Raw genomic sequence first — 24,165 nt, forward strand, 5'->3', positions numbered from 1 at the left:
AACATGCTCCCTCAAGGAGCTTATATCCTACTAGAGATATAACACATACACACTTAAGTATATACAAAATAAATACAAGGCAGTTGCAGCAGGGGGAGGTACTAGCAGCTGAACGGATGAGAAAAGGTTTCTTACATGAAGTAGCATTTGAGCTGAATTTTGAAAAAAACTAGGGATTCTAAGTTATGGAGGAGTAGAAGAAGTACATTTCAAGCATGAGGACCAACAGTCTGTGCAAAGTCTCATGGAAAGGAGACAGAAGATCTTGTGAAGAAATGTCAAGGCCTATGTAGCTGCACCGTGAAGTATATGTGACTAGCCCAAAAAGGCAGGTTTGAAGTCAGTTTGTGTGGCACTGGTCTTGGCTCAGTTCTTAAATGTTACATGGGGGGAAAGTCATATATTCATAAGACTTCAGTGTTGGAAGGGATCTGAGAGGTCATCCACTACAATTTGTACCCGAGTGAAAATTCATTCTACAACGTAACTGAAAAGGGCTCATTCAGCTTTGAACTCTAGCAAGGAAGTACCCATTATCTTCCAGGTTAGCCCACTCCAATTTTAGATAATTTTATTTGCTAGGGAGTTTTTCCTTATGTCAACTCTAAATCTTCCTCTTTACATCTCTATCCACTGCTTCTAGCTATTCTTTCTGGGGCTAGCAAAGCAAATTTAAACTATACTCCACTTGATATTCTTTCACATATATTGAACCACAGCTATGAGGTATCCTTTCCCCCATAGCTTCTATCCTCCACTTCCTTCATATGGCATTATATCAAGGTCTTTGATCATCTGTGTTATCCTCCTCTGGAGTTTTTCTATTTTACTAATGTCTTTTCTAAAATGTTTTTCCCAAAAGGGAACACAATATTCCAGTTTGATCTGACTAAGACAGGGTATAATGGGGTTGTCGCCTTCATAGTAATGGACATTATGATCCATGAATACAGCCTAAAAATGAACCAGTTTTCTTGATTGCCATATCACAATATTGACTCATATTGAGTTTGAAATCCAGATAATTGCTACCTAGCCATACCTCCTTGTTGAAGTCTATTTCTAAACATAAGAATATATATTTATCCCTATTAAATTTCATTTTATTAGATTCAGTCCAACATTCTGGCTTGTCAAGATCTTTTTTAATCCTGCTCCCATCCAATATGTGAGCTCTCTCTCCCCTTTTTCTGTCATATGCAAATCTAATAAGCATGTCATCTACGCCCTTATCCAAATGACTAATAAAAATGCTAAATATCACAGGGCCAAAAACAGATCTCTGGCATAACTACCCTAGAGACATACTTACTAAATCACTTACCTTCTCCAGATTTTATTTTTCTTCCATGTAAAATGATGGGAATACATGATCTCTAAGCTTTCTTTCAGTTCTAACATTTTAGTTCTACAAATCTTTTTTAGTTCATGATTTTTATTTTACCTTCAGGGATCAACCAAAAAAATGACTTCTTAAAAAGCTGCTAAAAATGAAAGGTCAGCTAAAAGTAAATGACAAATTTTAAAAACATTTGTCTATAGTAATTTTTTTTTTGCCAGGTACAATAGGTACCACCTGGAGTTCAAAGGGAATTACTATTAAATAAGTTTAATTCAACTTAACTCAACAGACATTTATTGAACATCTATTGTTTACAGAGAATTGTACTGAGGATATAAAAGGAAAAAAAATAGTCCCAGACCTAAAGATGCTTATAGGGTATGGCACATACAGAGATAAGTAAATACAAAGGAAAGTTGAAGCAGTGGGTGGGAAGGTGAGGGACACAGGCCAGTAAGGCTTCACAGAAGAGGTGACACTGAGTTAAACTTTAAATAAAGATAAGGATTCTGAAAGGCAGAGATGAGAAAGGAGGAAATTCCAGGAAAGAGGATAGCCCGCAAAATTCACGGAAGCAGGGGCCAGTAATACAGCCCATTTAAGGTGTGGAGTGCATTAAGGTAAGGAATACCAAGAAAAATGGGATTACCTCAATGAAATGATGGATTGAGGCCAATCCTATCATTTTATTACACTAGATTATTTTCTTTATTAAAAAAAAAGATAAAACCAAGGTCAGAAGATTCAAACCTATAAAACTGAAGTAAATCAGTTTTGTAGAATTTTTTTCCTAAGTAATAGTAATGTCTAATTTAATACAATGGATCAAATATTTTACATAGAAAAAACTTTAATAAAGTGGTTTAACCATTAAATGTAAAATCACATTAATAAAATTCTTATACATTAACTGAATTAGTTCTTAAAATTCAAGTAAGTTTAAGAAATGCATTAAACCAATTTCACAAAGTCAAGAGAAAACAAACAAAATTAAATTAAAACCTCCCTGCTCACATGACTTCCACCATAGTTCAGGCACTCATCATTTACTCTCCTGGACTATGGTCTAGGAGAATCATCTCCTGTTTCCAGTGTCTCTCCTCTCCAATCCATCCTGCAGAGATCTAACAAAAAAAAAATCTTCCTAAAGCACAGATCTGACCATATCACTCCTCTCATTTAGAAGTCTTCACTGGATCTCTAATTGCCTACAATATTTCTTCTAAAATATAAACTGTTTAGCTTGGCATTTAAAATCCTCCAAAATCTGATTCCAAACCAATGTAAGATGAAAATTTCAATTGTTTTCCTTTTATTCTACATTCTAGACAAAATGGTCAATTAACTACTCCCTGAACTCAGTACTTGCTCTGCTAGCCCCAACACCATACGCATGCTATCTCAAGGTGCCAGAAATATATTCTCCCATTGGCTTCTGGACTTAAGAGGAAGCCTTGGATCCTTTGAAATGTAATAGTTGCTCTACTTAAGCTTTTTGAGTTTGTTTCCTTATCTGTAAAATAGCAATAATAATATTTAAAGTACCTACCTCTCAAGATTCTTGTGAGGCCCAAATGAGATAAAGAATAGAGACTACTTACAAATCTTAAAGTATTATACAAATATTAGGTATAATTATTAGAATCCTTAACAGTTTTCTAGGCTCACCTCAGGTACCCCCTCTTAAACAATGCCTTTCCTGATCCCCCAACTCATTTTACCCAATTCAAAGTCTTTTCTTTACTGGCGCACATGTTGTGTGCCCCTGTAGAATGTAATCTCTGAATCCCAAGTGGGCTAGCACAGTGCTATGCACACATTAGTCACAGTTAATAAACACTTAGTTCAAATGAATTTAATTAAGTTATGTATTAGTAAATAGCTTTTTTATTCTAAAAAATAAGTTTTCATTCCAACCTGAACAATTTCCAGGCAGCAGCGATAACTTTCAGCTTTCACAGGCAGCAAAGGATATGACAACAGATGTAGGAACACCTTTTGAACTTCTTCCTGTAGTAATGGGCTAGTCTGTGCAGATTTCCATCTAGAAGTAGTTGTTGGGATGAACTAATTAGTAGTGTACACAAAATACTGAGAATATTACAAAACAATCTCTTTAAGTCCAACTGCCACCTATGGAGCTAAGCAATGTCTGCCAGCATCACTGGAAAGGCTAGAGTATTACTGAAAAAAGAAAAAATGACTAAGAAAATGTTTGTAAAAGAAAGGAGAGTAGGAAAAAAAGGACAGAAAGATAGAGAAAGAGAGAGAGAGATAGAAAGAGAAAGAAAGGAAGAAAGAAAGAAAGAAAGAAGAAAGAAGAAGAGGAAGGAAGGAAGGAAGGAAGAAGGAAGGAAGGAAGGAAGGAAGGAAGGAAGAGGAAGAAAGAAAGAAAGAAAGAAAGAAAGAAAGAAAGAAAGAAAGAAAGAAAGAAAGAAAGAAAGAAAGAAAGAAAGAAAGAAAGAAAGAAAGAAAATCTAATAATTGCCTCTGGTACCACTTAATGATTCTTGTTATAGGCTGCCTACTCCTTTTGAGATACAAATATACAGATATAGCAAAAAGGCCTTGACAAGATGTATATTTTACAAACCATAAATAATATTAAACTAGATTGTATTAGATGAGTGACATAAAAGCTATCTATAGTCATATGAAAACATGCTCTAGATCACTACTGATTAAAGAAATGCAAATTAAAACAACTCTGAGGTACCACCTCACACCTATCAGATTAGTTAATATGACAGAAAAGGAAAATGATAAATGTTGGAGAAGATGTGGGAAAATTGGAACACTAATGCATTCTTGGTGGAGTTGTAAAATAATCCAATCATTCTGGAAAGCAATTTGGAACTACGCCCAAAGGGCTATAAAACTGCATACCCTTTGATCCAACAACATCAATACTAGGTCTGTAACCCAAAGAGATTACAAAAAGGGAAAAGATCCCCATGTACAAAAATATTTACAGCAGCTCTTTTTGTGATGCCAAAGAATTGAGGAGATGCCCATCAACTGGAAAATGACTGAACACATGGTGGTATATATTAATGTAATGAAATTCTATTGTGCTATAAGAAATGAGATGCAGGTAGATTTCAGAGAAACCTGGAAAGTCTTACATGAATTGATACTGAGTGAAGTGAGCAGAACCAGGAGGACATTGTACACAGTAACAATAACGTTGTGCAATAATCAATTATGATAGACTTAGCTCTTCTCAGCAATACAATGTCTAAGATAATTCCAAAAGACTCATGATGGAAAATGTTATCCACATCCAGAGAAAGAACTGTGAATCTGAATGCAGATCAAAGCATACTGTTTTCTCTTTTTTCCTTCTTACTCATTTCTCCCTTTTGTTCTGATTCTTCTTTCTCAAAATGATTAATGTGGAAATGTTTAATATGATTGTATATGTATATCTTATACCAGATTGCATGCCATACTGGGGAGGGAGGAAGGGAAAAAATTTGGAATTCAAAATCTTATAAAAGTAAATGCTGAAAACTATCTTTACATGTAATTGGAAAAAATAAAATACTAGTAAGTGGGGGGAAAAAAAAAGATAAGTGACCTAGGAGGGAAGATGTAAAGGATGATCTGACCTAGCTCAAAAAGCTTTCACATGACATTCCAAAAGATTTAGCTGAGTGGGAATGTCTTCACCACCCTAATTCACTTTAAAACTGTGATGCAACAAATTTAGAAGTATGATAGGGAACCAAAAAAAAGGCTGAAGAAAAAAAATCACAGCTTCCCACCTCCTTTATTCCATAAATACAATTATATAAAATTCTATAATTTAACCTATCCAATCCATTCAACTGACCCTTGAAGATTTACTGATCAGCTAATATGGACCTGGAAACAATTATCACTTGTTCTTGAAGAGATTCCAGGGTACAAAATCCACTGACTTCTTTAGTAATTAATTTATATCTGGTTCTATCTCCACATATCTGAAATAACCTTTTTGCTGTTGCAATGTAAATTAACTCCCGCTCTTTGTGCAGTAGAAATGGAAAACAGCTAGTAACCACTGTTAATTTAGCACCTTCTACCTTTTATTTTCTATGATAGATAAATCTTGGCTTTTTTTAGTCTTTCATCACATATAATCTCTTTCTAATCTCTTAATTGCTTTCACTGTTCTTTGGTGGATCTTCCCTAAGTTCTTCATAGATCTTTAATTCTATAGTCTTCATGTCTAAAACAAGTTATGGCTATAGTAAAGATACTATCCTCTTATATTCAATCAATGACAATTTATTCCAGATTTGTGATAAGTAATGTGAAGATTAAACTTAGAAAATGTGTATTTTTTTTCATTCTTAGTTTAGTACAGCTGAAAAATATACAAAATAAAAGCCATGGGAGTGACTTTATGGATTTCCAACCTGCCCAATTAATGGAAATATCCAAGTCCTGTATAAGAATGACCATCCAACCCTAAATAAAACAAGAAGTTATTGTCTTTGACCACTGCACGTAAGAAAGCTCAATATTCTTAATATGAATCCTTAATAATGCTTGTTATAGAATTAATGAATTTAGAGGCTGGGAACATGAGTACTGAAAAATACATATAATGTAGAACTTAGTTAATGCCTTGGTCAGCTTTACTAATTTTTCTTTCTTTTTTGTTCTTTGGCAAAATTAGTAGATCTCTAAAAGAAGGTAGAGAAGAGATATATTGGGAAATGAGTGATATAAAATTTTTTTTTGAAGTAAGGCACTAATACTTTAAGTTAGAGAGCATGTGACAATGTGTAATAACAGAGGCAATTTCCTCACTGGAAGTTAGTTCCCTACACCAAGAAAATTCTAGTCCAAAAATAACATATACATATATAAATATGATCTATTACTATTTCAGAAGAGCATTATGGAAAAATCTAAATCAGGGATTAGGCTGATAAATTATAAAGAATTGGAGAAATTCATTAAGGAAAACTCCTTGGAGGAGATGGCCTTGTACTACAGTTTTAAGGAAAATGAGTTACTTTTTTAAAATTCTGACTTGAAAACTTCCTTCAAGTAGTTGGAAAAACCTCTGCAGATATCATAAGGATTATGCTAGAATGCTCCCTATAATTTTCACATATCTGACTGGGTCACTTGGAGGATGTCCTACTATTGTCCCCTGCCTGAGATTATCCCCACATTTCACTTACATTCCCTGCTATGAGAGCCTGCCCTCTCTATGTTCAATTTTATAATTTCTAGTCTTTGCTTTGACAGAAAGAGAGGTCTTCACCTATAGTGAGGCCTTCTAGTTTCTGGGCACTGCCAGGAAGGTACAGCGGATCTCAACCAAACAAGAATCTCACTATGAAAGTTAGTCAAATCCAGGCCTTCAGATCACCCCACTGCCTTTAAGTGTTCACTGTAAATCCTAGCCTGCCTCTGGAGCAAATGTAGACCTTTAAGAGCACGGCTTGTTTCATTTTCTGTGGATGTTTAATGTGCATGATGTTTAATAAACATTTGTTGAATGGGAAAAAAATGGATATAAATGCACTTGAAACCATGTTTTTAGATACTTATCAAAACAAGTGGGAAGAAATTCAATCATAATTTTTAGCATGGGCTTCTGCCTATAGCTTTGAACATTTAAAGTTTCCTTTATGTTATATAGTAATTAATGTGGTAACATAGTTTAAGAGGGAGAAATCTTACAAAAAGACAAAATTCTTAAGATTAGAAAATATTGCCATCCTGACCCCTCTCCAGCCTAATAAGAAATATCAGACTCTGAACAAATAATTTTATCATACATAATGTAATCATTGTAAGAAGGGAATTATTACATGTTTGAACACAGACAGATGATCTTCTTTATTAATGGGAAGTGCTGATGATAAGAAAGGCTAAATATAGCTTGGTTTGCCATCTCCACTAACTCAAAGAGATTCTTCTCTCCCTGGAAAAGATGCAGAACGCAATAGGAAAATGTCAGATTCATGTATTATATAATCCTCAGCAGCCAACTGAACAGTTTCTAATAATTAGAACATTCTTAGACCCTGAGGTCATTACTCATTCTTTTCAATACACTTTTGCATAAGTACACTAAGCATTTCAACTCTATGGAACTAGAGTCAGAAAAATAAAAAAAAAATCATCACAAATGTCATATAATCTACCCAAGCACAGTGATAACTAAATTTAGAAATGCAATAGAGTTACCAGCGTCTATGGCTAATTCCTTTCTTTATTTTAAGTACTGCATTCCTGGATAGATTATAAACTCTTCAGGGATAATACAAATGTCTTCTACTCATTGTGTAGGCTCATAGAGCAGTGTTAGGAACATAATAATCACCCAATAAATAAATACCTGTTGGCAATTAACTGATCTATTTACTCACTAAATAAACATGTATTAAGAAGCTGTTATATAAGGCATCATGCCATAAAAGAATTATCAATAAATCAGTAAGCATTTATAGTGCCCACTATGTGTCAGGCATGGTGCTAGGTGCTATGGTTACAAGTACAAAGAATGCAATAGCCCCTGCCCTCAAAGATCTACGAGAGACTATGAAAATATCTAAAGAATAAACATTTAAACTTAGTCATGGTTAAAACCATGTCAGAGCATCATCTATACTCATAAAGTGGCAGTACCTAGTAAACATCCTAAATTGGGAGGGGAAACAGGTTGAAATGAGGTACAAGTAGAATCAAAATTCAAGTGATACATCCTCTGTGATCTTAAGTTTTTATGGATCCATCTTGGTATGTTTTCAGGTTAAAAGTCAAGTGAGATCAGTATTCCCAGTGACTAAATAAATGTCTTAGTTTTAGATTATTATCTTAGCAATTAAGAAGCACATTAACTCTTCTAGGTCATTAAGGTACCAGCCAGCAACCACATAGTGAATGGTCTCTAATGGGAGATACCACAGTACATAATCACTGTTGTGACAATGCACTCAACAGTATCATTTCTACTCTCAAAAAAGATGCTTTTCAAAGTTCCTAATTAGGGACCCTATGAAAATCTAGACCATGTAAGTTTGTAATAGTCACACACTAAGTTAACAAAACTTTGTCAATAAGCACTATCATTTCATTTAGTAACTACTGCTATTTATTTCAGATACGTGGAATTTTACTTTTTTCACTTTATCCTATTAATGTAATTTTAAAATTATACCTCCAACTGGCAACCTTTTGTCTTTCATCCTGGTTAAAAATTATAACTTAAGTTGTGTGAAGACTTTGTCAACAGGATTAACATTAGATGTAAAAGTCTTCTACCTCTTTCTCCATATCAGTCATGAAGTTACAGCTGCAATCAAGTGAATAAACCATCTTTGCAGTTCCCTTATAAATAGTGTAGTTTTCAGAATTCAGTTGTTCCAAATAGGCAATAACAGTCTCATGAATATTTGGATATTCCAAGGACAAAGGCATTTCCAGAGAAATATGGAACAATGCAGTCATCAAGCTTTCTGGTAAAAACTGGCTTGCCTGATGGAATTTAAAAGAATTAATTTTAAAGCATACACATTTGCATATATACATACATGCCCATATCAGCACAATACATAAAATAAAGGGGGAAAGAAAATGCAATATCAATTATAATTGCAGAAGAGATATTTAGTTTAAGGTTTAAAATGTCCCCATATTCTATCTGAAGAACCAATTTATAGTATCAAAATTCATGATCTATATAAAGGGTTAATCTGCATTACTGAATATAAAATTATTATAGGAAGGACATTGTTAAACCATCCAGAAGAAGGCACTCAGGATGTAGAGGAGCCTCAAGTTCATGCCAAATGAGGACTGGTTGAAGAAGTAGAGATGCTTAATCAGGAGAAGAAAAGAAAAGGGGTACTAACAGAGAACTGCTCTGAAATATTTGAAAGGCTATAAAGTTAAAGGGTAATAAGGCTTTACTTGGCCCTAGAGCAGAACTAGGAAGAATAGCTAGAAGTTTCAAAAAAAAAAAGCAAATTTAATCTTTCTATAAGGAAAAACTTCCTAAAAATGTGAATTATCCCAAAGTAGAGGAAAGTGAAGGTATTGAAGTAAAGTCCCAATCACCACTTGTTTGGTAAGCTGCAGAGAAGATTATTTTTTAAGGTTCAGGTTGGACCAAATGGCCAGTGAGGCCCTTGCCAACTCTGATTCAGTATGTTATATTTTTTTAAAGTGCTTCCAGTTTCCTAGTAAAATTCCAAGAATCAATCAGAGAAAGGAAAGATAATTTAAATTTTCAGAACAAAAGAACAAGTGACAAAGCTGCAGCTAAACTTTTAGCTTTAATGAGGGGGTTATTTTACTTCCTCATTTTATGGAAATCACAAAGTGTGAAATTTTTTTACTGCTTGAAAAACGAATTTCAAAAACTAAACTAGTTGAAAAAGTAAAAGCTTTTAATAAAAGAAAATGTGGGACATACACATTTTAAAAAGCACTAAGAATGGAATTTTTAAGCTAAAACTACAGATAAAAGACTCTTAGGAAAAGAATAGACACAGAAGCCCTTTTAAAACATTAGAAAAACCAAAGGAAACTTAATTTTTCAGTATCTGCAAAAAGGACTTTTATGGTCAAAATGAGGCCTCTTTTGGAAGAGAAACAGTCTCATTTGTCTCCTTTGATACCTATATCTACACAGTGGATATAACAGATTCAGAGAACCACGTAAATGAGGCCAAGGTCATGGGTTCAAATTCTTACTCTGGACAAATTAGTTTTCTTCTGTTCCATGACAGCAGATTGCATTCCAAACCCCAGTCAAGATTTTTGTGGGTTTTCTAAAGAGGAAACAAGCTATCTCCTTTAAAGTTGTTCTTCACTATCTATTCAGAACACAATTTAGTGAGCTAACAACAGACAGAGGGCAGCATAACCTCATATAACAAAAATCTAAGGGTTAAAATTTAAGCAACAGTGAAATTTTAGTTTTACCTAAGTTATCTTTAAAAATCCTATTATTTTGGATATCGGAAATAAGGAGAATGATGTATTACTAATAGTAAAGACGATAATTCAATAGCTTTTCTACACCTTGCATGAAATATTCTTTAATGCTACTTACTTCATCTAAAGTGGATATTTTCTAGGCAACCATTTGCTAATTTATTCAAAAGGATTCCCAAGGATACAAATACAGATACAAATTTTGGCTATTAAAAAGAAAACTTCCTAGGACTCAAAAAGCTTTGGCATTTCTCTACAATACTGTATAAATCCCTCTAGGGACTTCCAAAACTTAGTAATCAAATCAATTTATGAATATTATATTTTAGCCACTTTATGGATCATACGTTTAGTGTTGGAAGGTAAATCAAAGGCCTTCTGGTCCAATCCTCCCATTTTAGAATTGAGGAAACTAAGGTCAAGGTGGTTAAATAACTTTTCTAAGGTCACACAATCATAAGTATGAGAGACAGGAAAGGAATTCAGGTCCTCTGACTATAGAGCCAATACTCTTTCCACTACACGAAGTAGTGGAATCTATACTGACCTGAACAAAAACAGAGTACTTTATCCTTCCCTGTACAAAATGTCAAAAAGATATTTTTCATTCAAAATCTTGATATTATTCAATAAGCTACAAGTAAAAAAATGTTTCTTTCTTACCTTTTCTACTGGAAGAAGTGTTTGCAACAGTCTAATAGTAAAAAGTGAGATGCTGACAAAAGACATTTTATGGTGCACTAACATCACCATATCTGGATCTTCAGAATTGACACTGTTTTTGTGGTAGGAGATGGTTTCTCCAAGTGAATCCATGACTACAAACAGCTTTAGTTTCTAAAAACAGAACAAAAACAAAAAAGGATAAATACTGGTTGCAATTACATGGAAATAACATAGAGCCATTTTTCAGTAGTCAATGAAGAACAAAGTACCAAAAATTATTCCCCTGTGAAAAGGCTACCAAAATTTCATCTGAAAAGGTTAAATGATACCAAAAGATAGTATTGTTCCATGAAAGCCTAAAGAAGAAAATAGATCTTAACTTCATCTAAGATGTCAAGTCCCAACATAATTAGCTTATTATTAGCACCATCAAAACTTAATAAATTATAAACCTCCTGCTAGTCTATTATCACTCTAAGTTAGTACATTTTTATCTTTTATATATCTTATATACTAATCAATAATAATATACCTTGTATATATCAATAAGTATTTGCTGAATCTGCTATGTGTCCAGTAACTATGGGTGACAAAGGGCAAAATACAAAAGTATGCTTCTACATATTAAATACCCATTTAGTACCAAATACCAAAAGCAATCAAAGAATAATTGTCAAACTGAGGAAACTTGATAAAATTTTATATTCCTCTACTTAATGAGTTAGAAATTTTCCCAAGTGGAAACAAAAATATAGTACCTGAAAAAAGGTCAAGCTCCTTACAGAAAAAAAAAAAGTTATTTCGTTAGTTCCCAAGCAATACTACTCCTCTTAGTTTTCTATTACAAATGAATCAAAGGCACACTAAGGCACTGCTGGTAAAGCTGTGATTCTGTACAACCATTTTGGAAAGCAATTTCGAATTATGTGAATCAAGTGCCTAAAATGTCTATATCCTTTGACCCAGGGATCCAACTACTAGGTTTATACACCAAGGAGGCCATTGAGAAGAAGAAAGTGATCATACATACTAATATATAGGCAGAGACATACATAGATGGATGGATATAGAAATAGATAACAAAAGACTTTTTGTGATAGCAAAAAACTGCAAATAAAGGAGATGCCCTTTGAATGGTAAACAAACTGTGGTACATGAACATAATGGAATATCACTGCTCTATAAGAAATGACAAATACGATAAAGTCAAGAAGCAAGAAAAGAATTACATGAACTGATGCAGAGTGAAATAGGTAGGCCAAGAAAACAATATACCTAATAACTATAATGTAAATGGAAAACCACATAAAAGTTGCAAAATTACAAAGAAAAAGCATGTAAAGAAGAAATAAGAGAATATGTCCCCACCCTATTCCTTTGAAGAGGGAGGAAGGACGTGAATATGGTACATTAAATATATTTTTTAAACTTTTTTAATGTGTTCATCAATTTTGCTGGGGTTTTTTCATTTTTTGTTTTAAAAAAATTATTTGCTATATGGGATAACTCTCTAGGAGGCAAAAGGGATTCTGGGAAAAAATTTGGTGATGTAAAACAAAGAAATCAATAAAAATGTATTTAAAAAAAAGGAATCAAGAGTAGCAGCACCAAGTACAGATCAAAAACGTTCAGAAGATTAACCAAAATGTGGAATTTTCAGGAAAAAAAAACCAAAACTGTTTGCAATAGTGAGACATCCACCTTGAAAGGATCACAGTTTAAAGATTATACTTCATCATTCTATGATATACAAACAGATCACACTGTTAAAACTTTCTACAGATACAATAAGGTGGTATAGTTTAACATTATATATTAATAAGATATATAGAGAATGTAACAAACTCTAGAAATCATAGAAGAAAAGGATGGACAGAACATCAATGGAGCAAGAAACAAGTAATTTTTTTTAAAGTAATATTGGGGAAAAGAGAAGGAACAATGAAAAGATAGAACCACTGCTCAGTATGAAAGAGATAATGATAACTGATGCCTGAGAAAAGCAGAGTTGCTCAATTTTTACTTTGTTTTCTCTTCCAAGAAGAATGACCTTTATATGGGAGAAGAAAGTGTAAAAGCAGCTATTACAGGAGACAGTAATCAACTACTTAGCTGTCCTTGATGAGTTCAACTAATCTAATTCAGATGAACTACATTCTTGGGTATTGAAAGGACTGCCTGTTGTAGCTGATGAACTACTGCCAGTAATATCTAAAAAGACTATAGAAAATAGCACTGAAAAAAGAGCAAATGTTATCCCAACCTTTAAAAGCAAAAAAAACAGAAGGAAATCTGCCATCTATAGGCCAGTGAGTAGCTTTGATTCTTAGCAAAATTCTCAAACACATTTGCAAAGAAATGGTTGAGGAATATCCAGAAAGTAAAGACGTGATTACAAAGACTCAGAATGGCTTTATCAAGAAAATGTAGTATGTTAGTCTAACCTTATTTCCTATGTTTCCAGAATTACTAAAGTTATTGAATGGTCTGCCTCACGAGGCAATGGGTTTTCCTTCACTGAAAGTCATCAAACAGATGACTGCTATTGGGTAGGTTGTAGTGGAAAATCCATTTGAATTTGTTGAACTAAATGGCCACAGAAGTCCTTTCCAAAATTGAAACTCATGATTCCATGCCATTACTAAGAAAAAAACTGACCACTTTCCATTAGAAGAGAAAAAAAAATAAAAAATATGTCCACAAGTAAGAGGATAAAGCAGTTTTGATTCATTTAGCACAGAAAGCAAACATCTCTGCTTACCTTAATAACTCTTATAGTCATCAGTGTACAATGTCTTAAAGCAAATATTAAACATACACTATTTTCTGTTTAAGACACAGAAGCACATAATATATGGTTAAAGTTCTATAACAAAAATTTATAACACTTTGAAAATATGGCACTTCAGGAGGGAAAATTTAAATTATCTAGAAAATTTATTTATACGGAAAATCTCATTCTTCAATGGCAGTTCATTAGCAAGGTATTAAGGTAATCAGGGGAAAAAAAGTATTATATTACATTCACAGGAGGAAAAAAAGCTCTAGGCAAACCTAAATACTGTTGTAGTTGCCAATTCATGTTTCTCTAATTCATTTCAATGAAAGAATTTAGTAAATATCATTAGCTTTTGAATGACTGCTTAGTAAAAAAAAAATTTCAGTTCTTAGAATACATAATTCTTGGAAAATCTTTTGTACTATTTCTACTTATTTCAAGCAGTTTTATTTGACTTAATAATCCCAACTCATGAGCCAGAACTTAAGCAACAGATTTAACCTTCAAAATAAAAATAATTTGCTACATTCAAAAAGAACAGCAGCCAGAAGTTAAAAGTGAACCATTAATTTGCAGATTAAAGTCTTATGACCAAAAACTTTTAAGTTATTTTAATAAGTGATAATACATTCTTTTACTTCAAAGGAAAAATTCATTAAATGAAAATTTTTAATATAAGAAAAACTCCTAAGAATACTATATCATGCCTTTGATCTACTTCAAAAGTATTATACAAAAACTACACTGGGGCAAACACTGTTAGTTGCCCCAACTTTATAGATGAAGAAACTGAAGTATTTAGGCCTTAAAATACTACATTAATTATAAAATAATGTTAGAGGGCCTTAAATACCAGGATTGGGAGTATTTTATCCTATTGATAATGTGAAGCCCCTGAAAGATAATTGAGCAAAGATACAACAAGATCATGATAGGATTCAGATTGGGAAAATTACGCATGCAACTTTGTGGAGGATGAATGATCATGCTAGCAGATTTGTGAGGGACAGATTGAAGACAGGTTATAGGCAGGAGGAACAGTTACAAAAACTAATATACAGGCAAAAAAGGCTAAGTGCCTGAACTAATGGCTCTGCAAATATATAGGAAAGAGACATCTGACATACTGGAGAGAAAGAATCAATAGGATGTGAAGAAGTGAGGGATAGGTAAGAATCAATCAATTACCAAGCCTGTGTTAAGCGCCTCTTGATCCTAAGCCCTATGCTAGGTATCAGGGACACAAAGACAAAAGGGAACAATCCTAGCTCTCAAGGAACCCAAGAGGTTATAGAAAGATAGGTACATTAATACATTGTTCATGGACTTGTAAAATGGTACAACAATTTTGGAAAGCAATTTGGAATTATGTAAATAAAGAAACAAAAATTTCTGTACCCTTTGAACCAGAGACTCTAATACTAGGCTTATACACCAAAGAAATCATCAATAAGAAAAAAGTCTCCATGTACTCCAAAATATTTATTACAACATTTTTTTGTGATAGGTAAGAAGTGGAAGGGTTGCACAGTGGATAGAGCACCGCCCGGAGTCAGGAGGACCCAAGTTCAAATTTGGCCTCAGACACTTGACACTAGCTGTATGACCCTAGGCAAGTCACTTAACCCTAACTGCCTCACCAAAAAAAAAAAGAAAAGAAAAAAAAAGTGGAAACAAAGCAGATACCCATCAACTTGGGAATGGCTAAAGAAAATGTGGTACATGTGCTGTAAGAAATAGTGTGTAATGAATAAAGAGAAAGATAGAAATATCTCTATGAATCTATGATGCAGAGTGACATAAGTAGGGTCAAGAAAACAATATACACAGTAACTATAACAATGTAAATGGAAAGAACAATGATACACTAAAAAATCAAAAGTAAATTAACAAATTAAAAAGATCAATGGGACTCAAATGAAGAGATATGAGAAGACACCCCTAACCTATACCTTTGTGGAGATGGAAAGTTCACAGGTGTCACACCTTGCACATGTGTTTGGACTTTTTCAATGCATTGATCAGTTGTGCTGATTTTTTTTCCCATCTAAAAAAATACTATTTGTCATGTGGGATAGCTCTCATGTGGGATGGGAAATGGGGAGGAATCATGGGATGGTATGGTGATATAAAAAACAGAGAATATCAATTAAAGCTTATTTTTAAAAAGAATAATATGTAGACAGATATTTCGGTAGATTATGGGGGCAGAAACCACCTTAAAAAGAGTTGAAGAATAAATAGTGAGAAAGAAGACAGTGCAAACTGTATTTTCTAAATGGGCCCTAGATATAAGAGTGCAGCAGGGTCAGGGTCAGAGAGAGAGGTTTCTGTTAGGAGACTGTGAAATCCAACCACATTTGTAGGCAGAGTTGGTTGACTGAAATTGAAATAGATTATGTTGTTCTTACATCAAAAGAGTCATTCACAGAATCTCTGCAAAGTCCACTCATTCAATTATTAGAACAAGACCAAAGAGATTTTTCTTTCTTATACACAGAATATAAGCATAGTACATTTAAACATTATCACTAACACCCTGAAAATCTGTATTGTCAGAAACAGAGATCTAAAGGGCAATGGAAAAATATATGGTGAGCATAAGTAGTATCAGTATACTTCCAACAATGACATGAATACAAGAAATGACATAAAAGACATTAAGGATATGTACAACAGGAAAACAAGGCAGTATAAGCAAAGGATATCAAATGCACGGTCCTAATGTTTGCACCATTATCCACAGAACATTAAAAGACCCAGTAAAAAGCCTTTGGCTTACTATGATTCATTATGAAGTATTTATGTAAGAACAAAGACACAAGATCACCTGGGATGAAAAGGAATCAACGAGTTAAGATCTAGATTAATGAAAAAAATACATACACTAATAAGACTGTGAATCCTTAATGGTATTACTAATACCACATTACTGAAAGTTTTAATTCTTACCAAGTCTAAAGCAAAAAGGCTGTTGTCATCCCAGATATCTTCAGACAATGAATCTCTAATAAGTATCACAACTTCTGCAAGCAATTCTAAAACTTGCACTGTTATTTGTGTACTATCTGCAAATACAAATGGGGGAAAAAATGTTAATTTTAAAAAGATTCCATGAATTAGCTTGGTTAAATTTCAAAGAAAAGCTTCTTTCAAGCCAGTAAGAGTAAGGTACAGTAAGCTTGTAACTAGAAACAACAAAGGCCTATTTTCAACCTAGAAATGCTAGAAAACTCATGTTGTTGTTTGTCCTTCATTTTCAGAGGACTAATGACATCACAGGGTGAAGTCTTGACTTGCATGTGAATTGGATTTAAGTGAGGCAGAGTTATGCAAAGTCTCAGCCTCACTCTTCTCTTCCACAATCATCGAAGTCCAGTGGCAAGACAAAAATCAAGATGACTGGCAATGGCCTGGGAGGCAGTGGATGATGGTGGTGTTTTCAATGTCTGACCAAACTAGTGCTCTACAGAGCCCATTTTGGCTGCCTTCATGGCCATTGGAACAAACTGTTCTTTTCCACCCATTTTGCCAGGGGAAGTCTTCAAATGCTTGTAAGAGACATCCTCCTGACTCACTGACAGGTTTGAGGCCCATCAGTTACCTTTAACCTGGTTTAGCCCATCTGCCAAGATGTTTTATTGGGGTGTGGCCACTGCAAATGCTATAGCTTCTTCGAGCCACAGGTGAGAGTTGAGTGAGAGATAGACACTAAAAGTGGATAAGCAGCCCTGAAAAGGCTACCCTCATAGTCTTGTCATGTAGTCTGTTGTGAACATAAATTTCTTTCCCCAGAATTTAGAATACAAGTTTCTCAAATTTCAAAAGAAGCCTTCTTAACAAATACAATTCTCCTTATGAAAAAAAAGATAAAGAAGAAGTATTACAACAAGTCAACTCAGGTAGAAAGAGGGACTCTTTTCAGATTGGTTCAACTACAGGTTGAGGTCCATAACAGGGAGTTTTGATCAAATCTACTCTCAGTACTAATACTTTAAAAGATAAAAAAAAATGTACAATTTAACAGAAATGGCCTTGATGTTTTTGTGTTTTAATATACACAAGAGGAGATTAGGTTTACTCTAAATTTCAATTCGATTATACCTCCTTCAATGAATCCTTCCTAAACTATTCCTGTTGGAAACTGTCTCTTCCTGCTAAAGCACATATTGACTGGCACCATTCATCCTAGTCTATGATCATTAACTGTCATTCTTACTTTTATCTTTGTTTACTAGCTTAAGTTTTCAGAACTAATAAAAAAAAAGGAAAAGGAAAGAGACATTATCAATTAATAACACTAAGATTTTAGTTCTGATCCTATAAACTTAGTTCTCATTTTACTAACACTTGCAGTGCAAAGAATCAGATGTTAATAAACATATATTCAAGTCAGATGCTATACAATGTATAATTATATTTCTCCAGAAAAATATGCCCAACATCAGTGAAAATATCCTAAATATTTCCCACTACACTCAGATAGACTAATTCAGATTTCAGGACAACCCATTTTTATACCCTAGGTCTGAGAAAGCACAAGAAGCTTTCAATTAAGAAAACTGATAGACTTATATAATGGTTAAATTAATTTAGTCCTTCAAAGGATTTGTACTAATCATGAGCATTTCCCATGCAAGGATTTCAATTAATTAAGTCTAGGACTGGCCTACGGACTTAGATTACAGCCAAATAGGGGCTGGTATACCAGATATGAGAACCTATTCTAAAGGAGGAATATAATCTTAGATCAGTACCAGAATAAAGTTATCCTCAACCTACACTTAAGGCAGAATTACATAGTGGAAAAAATGCAATAGACTGTGAGGGAACAAAATAATAAAGCTGGTACCAGAAACTAAGTATGTGACATTGGACATGTCGCTTAACCCACCGTATTCTGTTTTTCATCTGTAAAATAACTAAAATACATGATCTTTGAAGTGTCTTTGAGCTATAGAATTCCATTTTAATAAAGGATAATAAATAATATATTTATAAATAAATAACTAAAATACACGTGTGTGCATATGTATAATTCATATTCCAAACATGTCTAATATCCTACTAAATGCAAAAAAGCAGATTTCTAGCTAATAAAAGTAAAATAAGCTAGTACATAAAAGGTCTCTGTAACTTCAAAATGGGGAGACTTATAATGAATCATTTTATAAGTCACTCTTATTAAGCAACATTATTTTATAAATCACTCTAAGAAACACTCACAAATTATGCTGGATCCTAACAAAAAAGAGGGGCAACAGAAATTTTAGAAAATTAATTTACCAAGAAATACCAGGACAATTAATTAATTTGGCTTTTTGCATCAAATTAAAAGGTCAGTAGGAAAAGTATAACATATAAAACTATTTTAAAACTATAAAACTATAAAAATAAGAATTGAAATCATCAACCAAGAAAAATACTACACACTGGCAAACAATTACTATTCATGATGCTAAAGTTAAAAACTTTCATTAAATATGTTCTTAACATTAATATAATTCTCATCCCTAGTAGCAGAGTATTAATAATTAGTCACATAAGTAGTATTATGGGCAAAAAAAATCTTTTCTTTCTTTTTTTTTTTAAGCTAAGGAAGTATGGTTTTCCAAAAAGAAAAAAGTAAAATAAAGATTTAAAGTATAAACAGACTGCAATTTTCTAAAACATAGACCCTTATTCCACTTCTGAAAAGAATTCCTTAAACACTTATATATATGTGAAATATTTTAAATTCTCCCAATATGAATTTTAAAGAATATAAAGTAATTTAAATTCATCTTGTATGTATGTCTTGACAGGTTTGTGAACCACAGAATACAGTTTGTTTTTTTTTTGAGAAAAGCAATGCTGCTTTCCAAGCTTTTGTGCCTTACTACTTACTCTAGAGAAAGAATGAATAATCAGAATATCGCAATTGTTTTCTAACAAAATACAACTGTATGATAAAAAAAGAAAAAATTAGGAGTCCTGTTAAAATAAACAGGTGAACAATTGAATAAAAACAGAAAACCTCTATGAGAAATAGTCAAAACATATTTCCAATATGTGACTAAATGGAGAAATAAGAAATATTAATAACTAAATGGAATTTTCCCCCTAAAAATACACTTTCAAGTTGATTTCAATACGACAATTTCCCATTAAATATTAATCATGGCAACAAGAAAAAATTAATTAAAAATTATTCATATGGGATATTTTTATGTAAAAGTATGGTAAATAACCATGATTAGACATTCTTTAATATTTAAATCAAGTGCTATTTATATGCATAAACCTGTTAATCAGGAAATTGTCACTGATTACACAACATTAATAAATAACACTTACAAAGTTCAACATTAAATATAATAGAAATCATCTCTAAAATCCAGCCTTTAAATTAAGGTACCAATTTGAAAAGGTTCAATTTTAATAGGTTTAATTTAGAATCATAAATCCTAACAGCTGTTTACATAAACAAGTAGACTCCTTTGAAACCTCATCCAACAGGGAAGAAAGGGGATACAAACTCATTACGAAAACAAACTAAACTGGGAATGACATTACAGATAAGATCTAAACTTGCTAACAACTTTGCACAGTTTGGGCAGGGACAGAGCAAAAAGAAAGAATATTTGCTTGAAGTGAAAAACTCTCCAAAAAATCCCTGAAAAACCAACATTCTTCTTTTTCAGGCTGACCATCTTCTCTCTGATTTATTCAGGTTGCCCTCCACTTTCAGTGATTCTGTTTAAAGTAGGCATGAAGACAGACTAAAGGGTAACATGGTAGAGTAAAAAAGCACTGGCTTCAAGTCAAGGGAGATTCAAGTTTAAATCTTGGCTCTGATACTTACTACCTGTGGACCACGGACCTTTACTAATTCTCAGTTTTCTTATCTGTGAAACAGACTTACATCATACATGTCACAATGAAGTTGTCCCTTCAAAACTTGAAAGCACCAAATGCACATGAGCTACTGCTACTACTACTACTACTACTACTACTACTACTACTACTACTACTACTACTACTACTACTACTACTACTACTACTACAGGCTCTCCTTGGCAATCACATTGGAAGAGCCCAGTAACATGGCATTCTTTATAGCTACCTGTATTTTTTGCCCAATCTCTATTTTCTAACTTCTGCCAGATGACCAAGGAAAACACATAATGTTAAGCAGTCTGAATGCCCTATGTGGTTGTTTTAAAAAGGAAAGAAAAGATGCAAGACTTCTGGAAAACACCCCAAATTCTAATATAAAATGACCCCAAGAAGTAACTAATTCAAAATAACTCACTTGTTCTTAAGAGAGGGACTGCTGATTCCAGAACAGAGATGCAGAACTGGGGAAGACTAAGTTGCTGGAATTGTAGCTCCAATGTATCCTCAATTTCTAGCTCTTGAAGATCAGTCTGTACCATATCCAAAGGTGAATGGATGGAAGGTCTAGGAACTGTACTACTTTCACTGTAGAACCAACAATAAACACCAAAAATGAACTTCAGCAATTCAGTTGGTAAATATTTATTAAGTGCCTATTATAAGGCATTGTCTTAGGCACTAGAAATTCAAAGATAAAATAAGATACAGTCTCCTGTTGCAATCTAATAGAGTCTATAAAACAATGTAGCTATAATAAAAGGAAGGAAATGATCAAATGACCAATGTAAAGAGGAGACTGAGGACTATTAATAGTTGGAGGAGAGAGATATTCCTTGCAGTTAGTGGGCACTATTGGTGGTGGGAGTGAGGATCAGAGAGGGCTTCATAGGAGGAGGCACCTGAATTTACCTTTGAAGAAAGGGAAGGCTTTCAACACATGACTCTGTGGGGGAGACTATTCCATGCATGGATACAGAAGAAGGTAAGACAAGAAAGAAGGACAGTGAGTAACCTAGCATGGCTAGAATAGAATACAAGAAGGGGAATCATATAAAGGTTAGAAAAGTAAAAATTGAGCTAGATCATGAGGGCCCCTGAATGCTAGGGAAAAATTTACACCCAATTTGGAAGGCAGAGGAAGTCACCAAAAGTTTTTGAACAGGAGTGTCATGATCAAGGTGGTCCATTAGAAAAACCCAGAAAGTGATGAAAGATGGACTGGAAAGAAGACAAACTAGGACCAAAAAAAAAACAAAAAAAACAGTTAAAAGTCCATTATAATGAACCAGGCCAGAGCAATATGGTTCCGAACTAAGGTGGCAGAGGAGTGAAAATAAGGAAATAGGTGGGAAATACTGCAAAAATTCCTCTCAGTAAAGGAATGAGGATCTACTACTGGAGAATGTTGTATACATAGTCAGATACTATAACTGGGTTCAGTGTTTTTGCTTAACTACTTTTCTTTGTTACAATTTGAAGGGGCACACAAAGGGGATATATTCTATAAATAACCACGATATAAAAGAGACACTCATGAATAAAACTTATTTTTTTTAAAGTAGAAGGGAGGACACAGATATAGGGGGACATCTAGTGACATAAAAAAAACAAAAAGAGATGAATAAAAATGCGTTTTTTAAAATGCCCTGAAAGTATAACTGACAGAACTTGATAATCAACTGCAGATGACAGAATGAAGGAGAAGGAAGGCCCAAGTTATGAATCTGAGTAACTAAGACACTTGTGATGCTATAGTTTCTGGTTCATGATCAGTTTTAAGCATGTTCAGTTTGAAGTGCCAGTCAGACATCTGGATGGATATATACAGTAGGCAAATGGAAATATGAAACCATATCTGTGGAGAGAATCTGGAGATAGAAATATATGCTTGTTCCTCAGAAGAGATTTACTACATATTTATAATTTTGCTTATAGGAAGTTTCATATTGCCCACATTTAGATTTCTTCTTGCCAAAATCCTAAGCAAATTAAGTAGTGGATCCCTAAACAAATACCTGATTAAATTCTACTAAAAGTGGCTCAAAATTATAACTGAAGCAAAAAAATTAATTTGTATTTTGTTCTTCCAATAGATTTGGAACCATGTTACACATTTCTGAAGCAATAAGAAATTCTATCATTCATCACATGACTCAATTCTATAGAAAAACAAACCAACAGATCTACAGCACAGTCCTGAAATTAAGTTAGAAATTTCAGAAGAGATGAGTCATGGAGCAACCTAGGGCAGTGGACAGAGCACCACCCTGGAGTCAGAAGATCTGAGTTCAAATCTGGCCTCAGATGCTTAGTATCTATGTGACCTGTTGAAATCACTTAACCCATTGTCAAAAAATAAATAAATAAATAGATAAGGCATATAATCTGGTAGTCTTTCAGTGATTCTTACAAAATGTTTCCAATATCTATTTATCTTCTTTCTCATGACCTCAAATTTTTTTTTCATTTGAACTTGTCCAACTCTATCTGGAAAAGAATGTTAACAAAGGAAAAGAGCAGAGATCTAATTTAATTAATATACTTAATACAAAATGAATTTTAATAAGTCTTACAAAATGCAACATTCAAAAGAAGTCAGTAAGCTCTGCACATTAAAGTAATACTTAATGGGATAGGCCTTTCTCACAACAGAAAGAAGCCTTAGGATACCACGTTTGCCTGGTGGAAGAGAAAATATCAATAAACATTCAACAAGGAATTCACAACAAGGAAAACCCCTCCTCCCTCCCCACATACAAAAAGATGTTAGAAGAATAAAAAGAGGGAAAAAAATACCTAATTGAAATTTTCTGTTTCATAGGGAAAAAAAATCCACATCCCTGGTTGATGACCATAATGATCATCTGATATACTGTAATGACTATACGAGGATAGGATATAATCTATATAGAAGGGATAAGGACTGGACCTGTTTCACTGGTATAAGGAACTTCCAGATGAGGAAATTCCTCCTACCAATGCAGTTCAGCACCTTCTCACGGCATAGAGAGCTGCCTGGAACATAAGAGGTTAAGTGATTTGTCAAGGATCACAAACAGTCAGTATGTATCACAGGCAGGACTTGAATCCAGGTCTTTATGTCTCTTGGCCTACTCTCTATCCATTATGCCATGCTGTCTCCCATATACAAAGATAAACATAAACCATTTTCAAAATGCTTCTGGACTAAGGATAAAGCATATATCAACACTTACCACTGCATATCCAGACTAAGTTTATTTTTAAACACATTCAACATAGGAAAAATCTAAAGTTAAATGAAAAGTAAATCAAGGAGCTAATTCACTTTTTAAACATTTTTGATTTATGATAGAATTACAAAGGATTCTTTAGATAATATAGTTCTTTATACATTTAAAATGTTGGCATTTACAAAAAAATTTAAGACACATAATGTTTAAAGCTAAGTCTACATGTATATACTGCTTCAAAGAGAAGAAATGCTTCTTTCCTAATACAGAAACAGAAACAGAGATGCAATGAGAAGTAGTGGTCAGAACGTTGCTCTTATAATTAAGAAATCTAGGAT

General features: G+C 33.5%; 1 protein-coding gene across 1 annotated transcript in view; it reads right to left on the minus strand.

Moving 5' to 3' along the window:
* The window catches only part of RTTN (rotatin), a 206,622-nt gene that overhangs the window by 164,111 nt on the left and 18,346 nt on the right, over window positions 1-24,165 (minus strand). The window contains 6 exon segments of the mRNA XM_020985627.2: window positions 3,260-3,386; window positions 7,159-7,271; window positions 8,615-8,827; window positions 10,955-11,128; window positions 16,689-16,804; window positions 21,031-21,200. Coding sequence (XP_020841286.1) covers window positions 3,260-3,386; window positions 7,159-7,271; window positions 8,615-8,827; window positions 10,955-11,128; window positions 16,689-16,804; window positions 21,031-21,200 — 913 coding nt within the window.

The sequence above is a fragment of the Phascolarctos cinereus genome, unplaced genomic scaffold (genome assembly GCF_003287225.1).
Source record: "Phascolarctos cinereus isolate Bilbo 61053 unplaced genomic scaffold, phaCin_HiC Scaffold_4;HRSCAF=312, whole genome shotgun sequence".
NCBI lineage: Eukaryota > Metazoa > Chordata > Mammalia > Diprotodontia > Phascolarctidae > Phascolarctos > Phascolarctos cinereus.